Genomic DNA, 12820 nt, shown 5'->3' on the forward strand with positions numbered 1-12820 from the left:
ATTGCAGGCAGCCCAGGGTCCCCCAGTGTGACTGTCCCCCATCCCTCACTGTTCCCCAGAATGGTGGCACTTAGGGCTACAGGACAAGAGCAAGAGCAGGTGCCGGGTGTGGTGGGGCACACACACCTGTAATCCCAGCACTGGGGAGCCTGAGGTATGAGGATTGTTGCGAGTCCGAGACCAGCCTGGGCTACAAAGTGAGCTCAAGGCCAGCCTGAACCACAAAGAAAGACCCTGTCTCAAAAAGACAAAAATAAAAAATAAAAGAGTTGGAGCAGGGCAGAGAGGGTGTGGGGAGCCCAGGTCAGGACCTGGCAGGATGTGAACCGGGGTGGCAAACTCCAGGTGTGGGGCACAGGGATGTCTGTCCTGACGGGGGGTAGAGGCAGTGCCAGGCGGAGGCTGCAGAGTCCTGCCGGGTCACCAGAGCACAGGGATAGGGAGGCCAGGGGCAGGAAGGTTGGCACCTGGCATCAGAACAGATGGGGGAGGGGGGCTAAGGGAGATGGGGACAGTCGCAGAGGAGGGAAGGGGCCCTAGGAAAGGGAGGTAAGCGTGCAGAGCCCCGCCCCTCTCCTACCCTGCCTCAGTTTCCCTATCTGCTCCCCAGACTGCAGCCCTGCAGGAACATGGGAGGGGCTGGTGGCCTCACCCAGCTTCTCTCCATGAGGGGCCAGGCCTGAGCCTGGCTCTGTCCAGCACCTGGGTTTGAGCTCCAGGACACCCGGCCCCTTCCCTCGGGGCTCCAGGGGCTGAGAAGGCAGCAGGTGCATGGACAGCTGGGCACAGAGCTCACACAGTGCCCTTCCCTGGGCCAGGCGAGGGTGCAGGGGACGGAGAGCGGAGGGTGGGGGTTAGGGCTCACAGAGGCAGCACAAGGTAGATACTGGCCCTTCTTCCCTCACCCCAGGAAGGAGGATGAGACCACCACCCCACGTCGGGCCACCCAGCAGACAGCAGTGCATGGAGTGTCTGTCCTCCCCAAGATGCAGAAAGAGGGGAGACACTGTGCGTGGTGGTGCACGCCGGCCATCCAGCCCTCTGGGAGGCTGAGGCAAGAGGATCACAAGTTCGAGTCTAGCCTGGGCAATCTGGTGAGACTCTGAGTCAAGAACAGAAAGCAAAACACAAGGGCCACCCACTTGTTTCTTAGGAACTATTCTGTTCCCCATTCCCAGGCCCCCTTCCTGTTCCCCAGTAAACCCTTCCTACTCTTAACAAAAAAAAAAAAAAAGAAAAAAGAAAAAGGTGCTGGTGTGGAGCCACTGGGTCAACCCACAGCACCAAGGTGGTAGGGAGTGTGAGAGGGAGAGACAGAGACAGAGAGTAACAGAGACAGAAAGACAGTGTCAGAGAGGGAGAGAATCAGAGGTGAGGGACAGAGAGAGAGAGACAGAGATGAAGAGACAGCGTGTGAGTGTATCCCCTGGCCCCCGGGCCAAGGGGTGCTGCCCCGGTCCCTTCCTCCCCAGCAGCGCGCAGGGCAGGGAGCAGAGGGGAGGAGAGGAGGTACAGACTGCACACATGTAGGTAGGTACGGTGGTCCCAGTGTGGGGGGAGGAGGGGAAAGGGGCTGCTCAGAGGTGGGCAGGGCCGAGGAGCGCAGGGAAGAGGACCAGGATGGAGGCCAGCAAAGGACAGTCCACACTGGGGCAGATCACGGTGCATACAGCAGGCGCCCAATAAATGCAGCCCTCAGAACAGGCAGAGAGAAACTGGCAGGCAGAGCAAGGGGGCTGGAGTGTGGCAAGGCTAAAAGGATGAGCTGGGCCGCTAATGCCTGGCATCCAGTAGGTGCTTCAAAAGTGCTTGTTTTCTGCTCCACAAACAGTAGCTGGAGCTGACAGGTGAGCTGGGGAGTGTGGGAAGGGGAGTGCACAGGGATGGTCAGGCATGCAGGCCATCACATTCCCTGCTGCTGGGGGCAGAAAGCACAGGCCATGCCAAGAGGGGACAGGGCGCAGCAAATGTGCTGGCCCAGTGGGACAGGAGTGCTTCTCCAACGTGCTCCACCCAGGGGAAGGGGGGACACGGGGTGGGTGGAAGGTGAGGAGCAGGCTCAGGGCTATCCCTTCTGTCCTGGGAGCTGAGCGCAGAGCAGGGGACAGGGGACGGGCTTCTTGCCTGGAGGACCCACCCTGAGGGAAGGAAGAGTCAGAGGCGGCTAGGGCAGCTCAGGAAGCACCTGCCTGCGTGCTCAGCAAACCCAGCTGCTCCGCAGCTTCAAGCTGAGGCAGGAAGAGACAGGAGCGGGGAAGGCCCAGGCACCCACAGCAGGTGACAAGGACGTGTGCTCCTTCTGGCACCCAGGGCAGGGCAGGGCAGGGTGAGGGCGCTGGCCAGGCTCTGCCCACGGGAGAGGACAGGGCCATTGTCATGGTGTAGCACCACCACCTGGAGTGGGGAGCTGTGGTCACTGCCCCTCTGTCCCCGCAGTGGCATTTGGACCTCAGGGAAGGGCTGCTGGCCTCCGTGTCCCTTGTCACCTGTACCTCCCCCAGTTCACAACCATGGCTGCTTCTCCCTGCCACTTGTCCCCGCATGTATGAATCCCCCCATCCCACCCACCCAGCAGAACAGCAGAGAAGTGGAAGGAAAGACAGGTGGAGGGCGACAAATGACAGAACCTGCTTTATTCAGCCAGGCACAGAGTCGCGAAGGCTCCCTAGAGAGCTGAGAGGGGGCAGAGAGGGACAGGGACAGGGACAGTGGGGGACGGTGGAGGCGGGCAGAGTCAAAGGCACAGGGAGAGACTGATGGATTGACAAAGACACAGAGAAACCAAGACACAGAGAGCGAGGAGCACGAGAGAGGGGAGTGAGGGAGACAGAGATAGAGACTGGACAGGGGAGGTGCCCACGGCGGGCAGAGATTCAGACAGCAGCAGCCGAGAAGTCACAGAGAGACAGAGGAGCCAGGGACAGGAGAGGCGGAGGTAAGGGACAGACAGACAGGAGGAAGCAGGGCGCAGGTGGGCAGAGGAGAGCCCAGTGAGCAGAGACAGGGCGCACAGCGGAAGTGGGGAACAGGAGCAGGACGGCTGTAGGGGTCGGGGGCTCCTCTCACCTGGCACTGGAGGCAACTGCAGCCCCTAGCCCAGCCCTGAGCTTTAAGGGGCTCCAGGGCAGCCCCTTATCTAGCCCCACCCCTGGGTGGCTAAATCGGGCCTCAGCTGTTGGACAGCTGACTCCGCCCCCACCCACCTAAGTGCAGGGACATAGGGCCGCGACCCTCGCAGGCCCCAGGCCCGAAGCTGTGCTCCCGACCTTATTTGGCAGTGTCTGGGAGTACCTGGGAGGCCCCGACGCCACTCAGCCAGGAATAGAAACCTGGGTTCCTCCAGCTGTCTGTTTGTGGAGGGCGGAGGGCGACAGGAGGGGACGGGTGTGGGTGCGGGGAAGACAGGAGATGAGAGTGAAGCTGGCCAGGTGCTGGCCAGCCAGGGGGCAGTCCTTCCCCTTCACTGACCACCTGCCCTTTGACCTCAGGAACTTTCGTCCCCCAGCATGGTCCTGGGATGTGCAGGTGTGGTGGAGGGTGAGGGGTGTTGGGAGTGTCAGCTGCAGTGCTGAGGTCCTGAGGCAAAGTCCAGTAGCGCCCTCCACCTGCTTCTCCCTCTGGGACTGGGACTTCTCCCCCTGTCCCCGGACTGTGAGCCCTGAACCCCCTAAAACTTCTTCCTGTTATTGGTCAGTCCCGTTCTGGGGAGCCCAGGATATCCTCCAAGCCCAGGTCTGCCAGGCCCATCCCTGCCAACCGCCTCTCCCCCACCTCCCTAGTGTCCTGGGCTATGGGTGTGTCTTCCCGTCCCCAAGGCTATCCCTACCCTGGTGGACCTGCCTGCTTTGTGTCACCACTGGCCGGCTAGCTCTCATCACCTCCTCAAATAACTATGTAGGTCCTGAGCTCATCTGACTTATTTTTGGTGGTGTCAGGAATGGAACCCAGGGCTATGCAAGTGTCACCTCTGAGCCACGCCCCCCCAACCTCCCCAGGTCTGAGAACCCTCCACTGTCCACAGCCACTCTGTCCCCATCAGCTCCCCATGCACCCTGTGGGACTCCCCTCTGAAACACACAACCATGGGGCAGGGGGCCCTGGTGTCCTCTTGTCCCCCAACCCCAGCCAGAAGCAGGGTGACCACAGACCGCCCAGCTCTGGCACCCAGCAGCACAGCTGGGACCAGCTCACTGTGGAAGTCACACTACCACTTGTCTCCATCCCTCAGGCCTCCTTGGGGCTGTCCTCCAGCCTGGGGGGCTTTTCCTGGCACCCCACACTGCCCCCCTTTCCCCCCCTTTTCCTGGGAGGCCCAGTACCCCCAGTGGCCCAGCGGCCCCTTGGTGGCTTGTGTGCATACAGGTTCTGTCGGCCTGTGGAGACAGGGGTGACCCCCACTGCATTGTGGGGCCCAGGGACAGTGACTTCCATGGGCCAGGGCCACCACCGGCTCCCTGCTGGCTGATCACAGGCGCCAGGTTCTTGGACAGCTGTGGCCCACACCCTGCCTGCCTCACAGCTGACCAGCAGGAAACAAAGCCTCTCTGCCTTCTTTTTTTTCCCCCTTTTTGGCGCTGAGACAGAACCCCGGGTCTTTGGCTTGAGCTCCACCCCTAGCCCTTCTAATTTTTAATTTTGAGACAGAATCTCATTAAGGCTCTAAATTGCCTAGATTGAGCTAGAGCTCACGATCTTACTGCCTCAGCCTCCTGGCGTGCTGGGAGGTCAGGCATGTACCATCACCAGCTTTGGCTGGGCTCCAGTCTCCCAACGTCGATGCATCAGGCAGACACAGGCCACACTGGTGCAGATCAGCAGTTTTACTGAGGCAGCAGCGGTGTAGGTGTAAGCGGTGGGGAATATGGCGAGGGGGAGGGACCGTGTCTCCCTGGCCGTGCAGGTCCTTCCCCGGCACTTGAACTCAGGCTGGCTGTGGTCGCAAGTGCAGCACCAGGCAGCACTGAGGCCGGCCCTGTGGTTGGTTGGTCGGTCAGTCACTCTGCAGCCAGCAACCCTTCTCTTCCACCTCCTTGGTCACCACCAGCAGTACCTCACACAGGCCTTGGGCCAGGGCAGCCGTCAGGAAGGCCCTGGGTGGAGTGATGGGGAGCCTGAGGCCCAGCCAGCCTCCAGGTCCCCTTGTGAGGTTGGGGGACGAGGGTGAGTACCCTGCCACTTCCGCCTGGCTCACCTGACCCCATCCTCGTCTCCCAGGGTCTCTGGTGCCTGCAACTTAGAGTCGAGGTTGTAGTAGATGCCGCCCACCTGACGCAGGGCCACCCAGTGCCGCCGGCGTAGTGGCAGGGACAACAGCCCCAGCGACACGGGTGAGGGCAAGTTCAGGATGAGCCCCAGCACCTGCGGCAGGGCCAGCTGGGACAGGGGCCTGGGAGGGAGATGTGGGGTTAGGCCAGGTGTCCCTGGCTGCCTTGGCCCTGGGCCTGCCATCTCCCGCCACCCATCCATGAGACCCCACCCACCCTATCAGGGCCCCCAGCAGCCAGCTGCTTTCCTGCCTGCTAATCTGCCCACTTCCATCCACCACACCTCCTCTACCCCCACCTGCCAAGTGTCTTATATTCACTCAACAACCACCCATTCATCACCCCATTCACCACGGATGACCTGATAGCCTTCCTCTTAGATGCCCAGGGGCCACCGTTCTGCCCATCGCCCAGCAATGCAGCAGGACTGTCACATGGTCCCCCTCCCCCACCATCATGCCACCCTGTGGGCCACACAGCCCTTCCCGTCTGTCTCCTCTGGTCCCATACTGAGTGGCTGGGCCCTGCCCCTGTCTTCCAGGTGGCCCTAGCAGGTGCCAGCTCATCCTACCTCCTCCTGTCCCACCACACGGCAGCCAGGCCCAGCCCCTGCAGGGCCGCCATGATCACGTTGACGTCATAGTTGCCGGTGCCCAGGAGGCTGCGGTGCGGGTTCAGCCGGGAGTCTGGGGCCAGCCTGGGAGCGGGGGTGACAGGAGTCTGAGCTTGGACCTGGAGAGGCCTCACCTTCCACCTGGCAGGGTGTCCCCTGCAGCCCCGTCTTCCCAGGAGCTTCCCTTCCCTCCTCCACTCACATCCTCCATGGCTACCCAGTGCTCTGAGACCAGGTCTCTATTCCTAGGGCCCTCTCACTGTGAGCAGTCCCTTCCACTCTGCATCCCACATGCACCTCCTCCGAGGGAAGCCTGCTGACCTCCCTGGCTCCCCTGGTGAGTGGGGCCATCCCAGTGGTGATGATGCCCGTATCACCTTCTCTGTGTATGTGTGGAGGGGTACTAGGGCCTGGACCCAGGCCTTGAGCATTCTGACCAAGTGCTCCATCAAGGACCCACATGCCCAGCCTTGTAAATCTGATCTTCAGTCAACAACTTCCCAAATTGCCCAGGTGGGCCTTGAACTTCCTGCCTCAGCTTCTCGAGGTGCTGGGATTGCAGGCTTGTGTCACTGCACCTGGCATCACTGTTTTAACACCGTTTGCTCTTGCAGAGGTTAAGGCTGCCCATCGCCAGCCCACAGCTCCCCCTGGTGCCCCATGGTCCTAGCACCGTGTCCCATGTACTCCAGCTGGCAGTCTCGGCACTGTGGTCTCGGGGTTGGCCCTTCCCAGACACCTGGCCCCAGCCATGCCCTGCATTCCTGCGTCCTGTTCTTTGCTCCAGCTCTCTGGGCCCACCCTGCAGCCACAAGTCTCTCCCAGCCTCCTGTTCCAGCTCAGAACAACTGGATCTTTGTTCCCCCAACTCCCCCTCTCGGGCCCTGGGAGGGCAGGGAGGGGGAGGGGAAAGCTTGAGCCTTATTTTTCTGTTTCCCTCGCCTCCTCCCTCCTGCAGGGCTCCTGCCTGACTCAGCTCTGGGCTTGTGGCATGAGTCTCCATCGATACCCTGTGTGGAATAAGAAGAGATGAATAAAGTCTGTAACAACCAGCCTGAGGATTATTAGGGAGCTGCAGGAGGCCCAGAGCAAGAGAGGGTGTAGGAAAAAATCCATCTGGGAATTTGGGGTGCACTGGCTGGTGGGGAATCGAGGTGAGGAGGCTGGGTGAAATGTTCAGGCAGCAGAGGGCCAGACTGAGAGGAGAGGCCAAGGCAGAGGGATTATAAAGAAGTGCTGCTTGAAGTCTTGGGGAATGTCCAGATTACCAAGGCAGGAAGCCACACCTGGTGCAAAGGCTCAGAGGCTGGTGGTCACTCAGGGGCTGCAGAAAAGTCTAGTTTGAGCAGTGAGAGAAAAAGCTGCAGAGGTGGGCAGCACAGCCAAGGGCACAACCACAAGTGTTGGTGGAGGCTGAGGGGCTCAGGACTTTCCCAAGGTGGACTAGAAAGCTGTGCGCGGGCGAGGATCAAGGTGAAGGTTAGGCACTGTCTCCACATGGAGCTCCACTGCAGCTCAGGGCGTGCAGGAACAGGACCTGGCCTCTCTGTGAGCCCTAGTTTGGCCTCCCTGGGCCCTGCTTCTCTGGGGGACAGGGTGGGTGAGTCACCTCTTGCAGATCTCATCGGCAGCCTCCTGACTAAAGAGCCGCTGCTGCAGGACATTGTTGAGGGCATGGACGGCACACAGCTCCAGGCGCTGCCGCTCGTGGTACACGGAGGGTGGGCTTGGCTGTGCCTCTGGGGCCTGGGACATGCTGCCCTCGGCTCCTGCTGGGGGTGGGGAGTAGGGAGAAGGTGGTCAGGGCCTCAGGATCTGGAGGCCTGGAGTGTGAGGTCCAGCCTCCCAGGAGACCCCTGGGCACCAGCATCAAGGTGTGGGCCAGGGACATCCTCTGAGGACACTGGGCCCTAACCCTGCTCCTTGGGCTGGCTCCGGGCAACACAAGGCACCTCTATCCCCTGTTCCTAGAAAAGATCTTTTCTGCTCACTTGACAACACAGAAACCCCTGATTTCTAAGTAAAAGGGTGCCTATCATTGTCACTTAGCAACAGAGGACCCTCCACTCCCATTCCTAGGTAACAGGATCACTAGTTTCCTAGCAACAGAGGACAACCTCCCCTCACACACACTCTGGGTAACAAAGTTCCTCCTCTGATTACCTAGCAATGGAGGACTCCTCCCCTGCTGTCTTCTGGTCGCCTAGAAACAGAAGACTCCCCTTCCCCGGTTATTAAACAACTATCCTCTTGTCACCTGGTAATAGAACACCCTTCCCAGTCACTAAGTAAAGTATTTCCTGTTCCCATCACCTGGCAACCAGGCCTCCTTCCCGACACCAAGTACTAGAACCCTTTCCCCGACCCCTATCCCAACCACGTCCCTCACCCCGCCTGTATCTCCGCTTCCCCGAGCCGGGGGCTTCCGCATCCCCCTGGGCAGCGGCACTGGGCTCCGAGCCCGGGGCGGGCAACACCGCGCTGACCGGACTGGCAGGACGGACTACAGATCCCGGCGACCCGCGCGCTTCGCAATACGATTCCCGACGGCCGCCGCCGGACTCTTGCGCTCTCTCTGGGAGGTCCAGGCTGCCTGGCCCGGAAGTGCCCCGTGGCCGCTGTGAAATACAGCACCACAACTTCCGCCAGTCCTTACTGTAAACTTCGGAAATGCATTTTGGCAATTCAACCCCGCGGGACGCTACGCCTACTGAGGCCCAGGGCGTTCTGGGAAATGTAGTTAGTAACACTCTCGCGACAGCTTCTAGGAACCGTGTGTGCCCGCCCACTGCGATGGCGTCACATGCTGTGCAAGACGCTGTGTGACGTCAAAGAGAAATAAGGAATCACAGAGGCCACGTGGTCTGGGGTGAGCAAGACCCTCTGAGCTTTACTGAGAAAAGAGGCAGCTCTTGGGAAATGCGGCCAGGTCAGAAATGGGCGAAGGTAGCGTGTCCTCCCGTGGAGCTGGTGTCTAGCAGAGCTGGATCCCTGGCCTGGAGGGTAGCTCGCAGCAGCCTAGAGGGGAGAGACAGACCTGGTCGGAGGGAAGAGAAGGGAGGATGGGGCAGACCGACGAGGGTGGATGGGACCTAGAGAGCCACCTAGACCTGGAGAGAAGGGCTGTGGACAGAGGAGGCAGAGACACACAGAAAGTGAGGTGCAGGACTGTGAAGGAACAGGAGCTCAGGAATAAAGGTCCGCGAAGACAGAATCGAGCTTGAGACCCCAGCCCTACAGAGCACGACAGCCTTAGGGTTAGGGTTAGCCCAGGAGAGGGGCCTGGGTGCTGCCTGGGGTGGGGGCCGCACCCAAGAGGCTGCACCAGAAGGCGGCGACCGTGGCAGAGCCGGTGACAGCGCCTGGCTCTGCGGGGTTCTCCCGGTGGGTGTGCACGGCGAAGTTCCTGCCTGTGGGCCCCGGAGGGCCTCTCAGCTCCACGTCCACCACGTGCATGTCCACGAGGCTGCGAAAAGCAGGGGTGAGGGGCTGGCCTGACCCCAGGCCTGACCCCGGTTCTGCTCTGCTCACCTGAGATCTGCCACAAGCACCCCGATCACGTTGTCAAAACCCAGGCTGGGCGCAGCTAGGGCGGCAGCTGCCATGGTGTTGGAGTTTCGAGGAGCAAAAGGGCAGAGCCCGCGGACAGGGCCTTCGTAGAGCACAGTGCGTGACCCAGCGCTGTGGGCTGAAGCTAGGGGTCCCTCCAGCCGGAAGCCATCTGGGTGTGTGGCCATGGTGACTCGCAGGCTCTGAAAGCAAGAGCTGGTCAGGGCGACTTGGGTCTTTGCGGGCTCCGTCTTGTCTGGGGGAGCCCAGCGGGTCCACACCTGGAGACCCCCAGCTGCATCCAATCTGGAGATATCCTCAGTCCCCCACAGGGCTCCTCGGGCCACAAACACGGCATGGCCCCAGCGGTGGGAGGCGTCCAGGAGCTGCTGCTCTGTGGTCTGGTTGGCCAAGGCTGATGGGGACCCCACCTGAGGTGCATGAAGAGAGGGAGGGAGGCAGAGAGGATTGGGGGAGGGGATAGACTGCTGCTTAGTACAGAACAGGACCAAGACAAAGGTTTTGGGTTGGGGGGGCTCACCAGCAGGTTGGCATGGTGCAGGATGTGTGCCCCAGATTCGTGGATTATTTTGGGATGGGCCACTTCTACCACCAGATCAGGGTGCCTGGGAGAGGGGAGAGATGGGGGAGGGTCTGGGAAGGGAATTAGGCCTTCCCTCCCCCAGGCTCTCCCACAGTAGGGGAGCCCAGGCCCACCCCATTTCACATTGGGGTGGAACTAGGCATCGAACAGGTTTGCCTGCTACTAGACCGCAGCTCAGGGAGGCTCCCGCGCAGTGGCCACTGACCTTTCCCCAAGGGCAGAGAGGTCGTGGAGCTGCAGGGCTGGGGGCACGCTCCCTGCCATGCGGGCTGGGTCGCGGTTCCAAACAAAGACAAGCTCAAGGCCCAGTCCAGATCCCTGAGCCAGCAGGCGGGAGACGAGGGACTGTCCTGCCGGAGGGGACAGAGGGCTCCAAAACCAGAGGAAAGAGAGTGGGAGGGTAGGGACCAGGGTGGGGGACACAGATCCAGAGAGTGGGGGACAGAGGGACAGAAAGGTCGAAATGGGGGAGCAGAATGGGAGAAGAACAGGAGCCCAGGGGAGGGACAGGACAGAGCTCTAAGGACAGACAGATCCAGATGAAAGGACATAGGATGCAGGGTCACAGAGCAGAGAGGGGGAGTGGGGAGGCTGGGCAGGGTAGGCTCTCCCATGGCTGATATCCAGGTAGGCGACATAGATGAGAGGCACTGCATAGAGCTGGACTTCTGGGGCTTGGGGAGGGGGCCTGCAGAAGGGGGCCGTGATGGCCAAGGACTCACCAAGGCGGCCATAGCCCACCACTCCCACCTTCCTCGGGACCCTATGGGGGGCCATGCCCTTGGGGGCGCTGATAGCCTGCAGCTGGGCCTACCAGGCTGCTGCTGCCTGCTCTGCAGGCTAGATAGCTGCTGATCTTTGGACGTTTGACCTTTGTCCTGCCTGAACCTCTCCCGTGTCCACAGCAGCCAGGGGTGGCAGTGGGTTTGCCCCCAGTCCTCTGGGCAGAGCCATGGTGACTTGGGGCTTGGCCAGGCTGTGTGGCCCTGGCCTCTCCTTCCTCTGCAACACACAGCTTGCTCCTGCCAGTGTGGAAAATTCCCTCCGCAGCCCCCCCCTTTCCGCTCCCGCCCCCTTTTCTGGCCAGCCACGTTGCCATGGAAACTATAAGTTGCTTGGTGTGAGGAGAGGAGCCAGTGACATGGACTCTGGGCCCCCAGCCTGTCCCCTTGTTCTAGGTCTCTGAGCCTTCTGTTCCACCATGCTCTCATGCTCTGCAGGTGGCCAGGGAAGAGAAAGCTGCAGCCTCCGTCTGTCCAGCTCTCCCCCAGGCAGCTGTGCCTGCCATGGTGGGTCCCATGGGTTTGAGTCCCCCAGTCACATGGAGGGGGTGCTCTTTGTACCCCTCAGCCTGAGCTAGAAGCCCTTTCCTCAGATCTGATGCTCCTTTAGTTCACCTTGACACCCCCCCCTGCACCCCCCCTGCAGCGATGCATGGGGAATGGGCAAGGTGGATCCTTGCTCTCCCTCCACCCCACCCCCCCAGCCTATAGCGGTGCAGTGCAGCCTGGGGAGTCCCTGAGTGCTCTCAGGAGGAGCCTGGCCACTGCACTGGTGGGCCTGGCACGGAGATGCGGTGCCCGGCTCCCTGCCCCCGCTGCCACCTGGTACCGCTGCAGTGTTGCTGTGGCAACCAGGATCTGCGCAGCCTGGGCCAAGAATGATGGGGCAGGCATGGATGCCAGGCCCTTGTCGTTGGCCAGGCAGAGAGGGGACAGAGCATCGGATAGGGCCATGGCTGTCCCAGGGTGGGGCGGGTGCTGTACTGAGCCCAAATAAGGAAAGAATTCTGACAACCCGAGGTGGTGGCAGAGAAGGTGCTGGGGGTGAAGAGGTGGCTAGGGAAGAGGGCAGGGTTGGGGCACTCAAGGCACACTCAAGGTGAGGTGGTGGCTTCTGCCAGGGTCTCCAGAGTCTCCCACCGTGTCTAGTGCATCCTTGTGATACCTGCACATCTGGCAGTGACAGTGGGGAAGGGGCAGCTCCCTGAGGCTGAATCCTGGAGACTGTGGACCCCACAGAGCCACATATTCCCGCCGCCAACTCCTGGGCTCTGAGCCACCCTGCCCTCCACCCCACTGTGTTCCCCAGAGGCATCTGCAGTAGGACAGGTGCTATGGGTAGGTTGGGCTGTGACAGGGTTGTGTCACCCAGAAAGAGCGTCTGGACGCCCTGACCTCCCTCCACTCCCCATACGTGGCTGCAGGGACAGCGGGTGTCTGCAGGTGGCTCAAGGCTGCAGGAGCGACAGTGGGGTGAGGGATGGGGGGCAGCTCGGAGTCCACCGCAACGGTGGCCCTGTGAGGAGAGGGGGTGGGGCACGCTACAGAGGCAAGTGACCACAGACACAGGGAGGCTGTCCTAAAGAAGGAACCTTCTCCTCTGGACTTCAGAGAGGGCGTGGTCTTGTGTCACTTGGATCTTGGACAGCCACCTCCAGAAGGGTGACAGTACATTCCTGTCATACTATGCCACACAGACTGGTACTTGCAGCCCTCAGGGCCCCCTGGCATTGCTGTGATGTGCAGGATTGTGTATGTATGTGAATCTCTAGGACTGAACTCTAAAGGGCAACCTTGGACAGGAAGAGGACGAAAGAGCCTGCACGGGGAGACCCAGAAGGCTCTGCAGTGAAAGAGGTGGAGCCTGGGGTGAGGGACGTGGCCTAACCTCGGTGGGGGCGGCCCTGGGCGGGGCCTGTGAGGTTTGGGCCTTTCAGCATCCTCCCACTTCTGTCCCCACCCCATCCACTTTGGTTTTTGTATCCTTTCTGTTTTCATGACCCCCCCA

At 61.0% G+C, this 12820-nt stretch overlaps 2 protein-coding genes across 3 annotated transcripts; both read right to left on the minus strand.

The window, feature by feature from the left end:
• Positions 1-4802: 4802 nt before the first annotated feature.
• Positions 4803-8508, minus strand: Josd2 (Josephin domain containing 2). Of its 2 annotated transcripts, none has more exons than XM_005001741.4 (5): positions 8267-8508; positions 7487-7649; positions 5836-5961; positions 5192-5386; positions 4803-5090 (listed from the first exon to the last, which is right to left on the minus strand). In XM_005001741.4, exons 2-5 carry the CDS (start codon positions 7630-7632, stop codon positions 4991-4993), a joined length of 567 nt encoding a protein of 188 aa, XP_005001798.1. In that variant the 5' UTR covers positions 7633-7649; positions 8267-8508; the 3' UTR covers positions 4803-4990. The 2 variants fall into 2 exon arrangements, with proteins under 2 accessions (XP_005001798.1, XP_003465529.1); XM_003465481.5 differs by having other exon boundaries at positions 7487-7646; positions 8267-8507.
• Positions 8509-8742: 234 nt separating this feature from the next.
• On the minus strand, positions 8743-11063 carry Aspdh (aspartate dehydrogenase domain containing). Its single transcript, XM_013147872.3, has 7 exons — positions 10753-11063; positions 10236-10380; positions 9968-10052; positions 9708-9857; positions 9409-9629; positions 9189-9343; positions 8743-8895 (listed from the first exon to the last, which is right to left on the minus strand). The coding sequence occupies exons 1-7, from the start codon at positions 10805-10807 to the stop codon at positions 8852-8854; spliced, it is 855 nt and encodes a 284-aa protein (XP_013003326.1). The 5' UTR covers positions 10808-11063; the 3' UTR covers positions 8743-8851.
• Positions 11064-12820: the final 1757 nt, after the last annotated feature.

Source organism: Cavia porcellus, unplaced genomic scaffold (genome assembly GCF_034190915.1).
Source record: "Cavia porcellus strain 051 isolate PalLab524CR breed Dunkin Hartley unplaced genomic scaffold, mCavPor4.1 scaffold_7, whole genome shotgun sequence".
NCBI classification, from domain to species: Eukaryota; Metazoa; Chordata; class Mammalia; order Rodentia; family Caviidae; genus Cavia; species Cavia porcellus.

Excerpts from the sequence above, each read along its gene's own strand:
- Josd2 (XM_005001741.4), bottom strand. The coding sequence starts at position 7,632 with ATGTCCCAGGCCCCAGAGGCACAGCCAAGCCCACCCTCCGTGTACCAC. Across the intron at positions 5,962-7,486 it reads GCCGATGAGATCTGCAAGAG|GCTGGCCCCAGACTCCCGGC; the intron begins GTGACTCACCCA and ends CCCCGCTCCCAG. Across the intron at positions 5,091-5,191 it reads GGAGACGAGGATGGGGTCAG|GGCCTTCCTGACGGCTGCCC; the intron begins GTGAGCCAGGCG and ends CACTCCACCCAG.
- Aspdh (XM_013147872.3), bottom strand. The coding sequence starts at position 10,807 with ATGGCCCCCCATAGGGTCCCGAGGAAGGTGGGAGTGGTGGGCTATGGC. Across the intron at positions 9,858-9,967 it reads TGCACCATGCCAACCTGCTG|GTGGGGTCCCCATCAGCCTT; the intron begins GTGAGCCCCCCC and ends CATGCACCTCAG. Across the intron at positions 8,896-9,188 it reads CTTCTGGTGCAGCCTCTTGG|GCTGCTGCGAGCTACCCTCC; the intron begins GTGCGGCCCCCA and ends TCTCCCCTCTAG.